This window comes from Eimeria acervulina, genomic scaffold, assembly GCF_000499425.1.
Source record: "Eimeria acervulina Houghton genomic scaffold, Eah_scaff750, whole genome shotgun sequence".
In the NCBI taxonomy this organism is placed as follows: Eukaryota; Apicomplexa; class Conoidasida; order Eucoccidiorida; family Eimeriidae; genus Eimeria; species Eimeria acervulina.
In genome coordinates, this window is record NW_013547166.1 from 5,001 (window position 1) to 7,500 (window position 2,500).

The 2,500-nt window shown below is 43.0% G+C and overlaps 1 protein-coding gene across 1 annotated transcript in view; it reads right to left on the reverse strand.

The window, feature by feature from the left end:
* Positions 1–2,029: 2,029 nt before the first annotated feature.
* EAH_00048070 (formin binding protein, putative) overlaps positions 2,030–2,500 on the reverse strand; it is a gene marked incomplete at both ends in the record, with an annotated part of 4,652 nt that continues 4,181 nt past the window's right edge. The window contains one exon of the mRNA XM_013391425.1: positions 2,030–2,500. This exon is cut by the window's right edge and continues 7 nt beyond it. Within this exon, the coding sequence (XP_013246879.1) occupies positions 2,030–2,500 (471 nt within the window).

Here is a 2,500-nt window from a genome sequence, read left to right on the forward strand (position 1 = left end):
ATAAATAAATATAAATATAAATAAAGATATATTTTAGATATAAGGAGGCAGCAATATTATTATTATTGCTGTTATTAACGATAGTAGTAGAAGTATTGCTCTGCAACAAGGCAACACGCAGGTGATGATGCTGATGTTGCTGCTGATGTTGCTGCTGATGCTGCTGCTGCTGCTGCTGAGTCTGCTGAGAATGAACTGCTGCAGGTGCAGCTGCTGTAGTTGCTGCTGCTGCTGCTGCGGGTGGTGTCACTGCTGCTGATGGTCCAGCTAATGAAGGTGGTGCCGCAGCAGCCGCTGCTGATGCGGCTGTTGCACCTACTGCGGATGCTGCTGCTGCTGCTGCAGCAGCAGCTGCTGCAGCAGCAGCAGCCCGTTAGCCAGCAGAGAAGGGCCTGCGAGCGTAGCTGCTGCTGCGACTCGCTGCAGCAGGCTGGAACGGGGGCAACGCCAGCAGCAGCAGCAGCAACAACAGCTGCAGCAACACGAAAGCAGCAGATAAAGCCGCCAATACAATAAGAGGGGTGTATATATGAGTTGCTGCACGTATGAAGCAGCACCGCGAGAGAAAGGCAGCGATGTACAAACTAAAGAGAAGAAATGAAGAAGAAAAGAAACAAAAAATAAAAGAGAAAAGAATAGAGAGCAGCAAGCAGCGGCGAGCTGTTGCTGCTGCTGCGCTTGTATGCAGCAGCAACAGCAGCAACAGCAGCAGATGCAGCAGCAGCAGCAGCAGCAGCGCTATAACAAACCGGCAGCCAACTATTAAAGCCAAACAAATGCAAATGCAAACAAATCCAACAGTAAACAAATTACAAAACTCTTTTATTACTCTATTATTCTAATAATGACTCTCTGCTGCTGCTGCTGCTGCTGCTGCTGTTCAGCAGCAGTGCTGTGCATGCAGCAGCAGCAGCAGCCGCTCTGGGGGCCCTCAAAAATTATCGGATTCTCGCTTCATAAAAACATCTAAATAAAAATAAAAACTAAAAATAATTTAAATATAAAATTTATTTCTATAACACAAACAGCAAACGAATGCGGTGTACAGACATCTATTAGACAGTGCTGGGTTATATAAGAAGTAAAAAGAATATCTTTTTTAATCTTTTTGTTTGTCGTTTTCAAATAAATTAATTAAATTTATATCCCTTTAATTATAAACAAACGCAAATTATACAGCCAGCTCGCCTTTGAGGCCTGCAGCAGCTGCTGACGTGTACACCTGAAAGTTTTGTTTGTGCTGCACCCGAAGAGAGTATTATAATTTAAATATATTAAATAGAATATATGTTACTTTGGAATAAGGAATATATATACTACGCATAGGTACAATATATATATACATATATATACATATATATACATATATATATATATATATATTATCGTCAGCTACAGTTGGGTTTGAATATAACAATGGCTGCTTTAAACTGAAAGCAGCAACAGCAGCAGCAGCAACAGCAGCAAAAGTCAACTGCATGCGGAAACACTTTACAACTAAATGAAAGAAGGCACCGCCATCGGCCTCCGAAAGTCCGCAACTTGCAGAGCAGAAAAATCAAAGAAAAAGATAAATGCATGCATGTATAGTGCATGCATGCATAGTGCATGCATGCATTGTTCTATTGCATGTGGATGTGCATGCATGCATGCATAGTGCATGCATGCACTGTCCAATTGCATGCGCATGCATGCATAATGCATGCATGCACTGTTCTATTGCACGTGCATGCAGAATGCATGCATGCACTGTCCTATTGCATGTGCATGCATGCATACATATATTAACCTACTGCATGCAAGCGTGCATGCATTGTCTGCTGCTGTCTTAATCGTTTCTGAGTGTATTCAAGACAGCGCCACTGCAGGCGAGAAGAAAAAACAAACAAAACAAAAAGAAATAATCTGCTTAATCCCTTTTAACAGTAACATCACCATCTATACTGTCTCTCTACGTCTCAATAATGCATGCATGCATATGCATATGCATGAATACATATGCATGCATGCAATATATAGTATTAATATTTTAGTGCCTCCGTCGTCTGTCTTCTTCTACATTTCTTCTCTTTCGTGGCTGCTCTCCATCTGCATCTCTCGCAGCTTCACGGGCTCTGCTGCTGCTGCGGTCATGATAACTCTTATGCAGCTTTCTGCTTCTGCTATCTTCTGTTTTATCTCTGTTTCTGTCTCTATCTTTTTCTCTCTCTTTATCTCTCTCTCTGTCTCTGTCTCTGTCTCTGTCGCTGCGTTCTTTATCCCGGCCTTCGGCTTTCGAACTGCTGCTGCTGCTGCTGCTGCTGCTGCTGCTGCTACTGCTACTGCTGCTGCTGCTGGCTTCATCATGCCTGCTGCTGCGGCTGTTTCTTTGTTTATTGTCTGCATGCGCTACAGATGATTTGCTGCTCTGCAATTCGCCGCTGCCTTTCAAAGACTCAAAGACATTCTTTACGTGCAGCACATTTATATTCTTCACATCTTCCAGGCCTCTTACAACTTC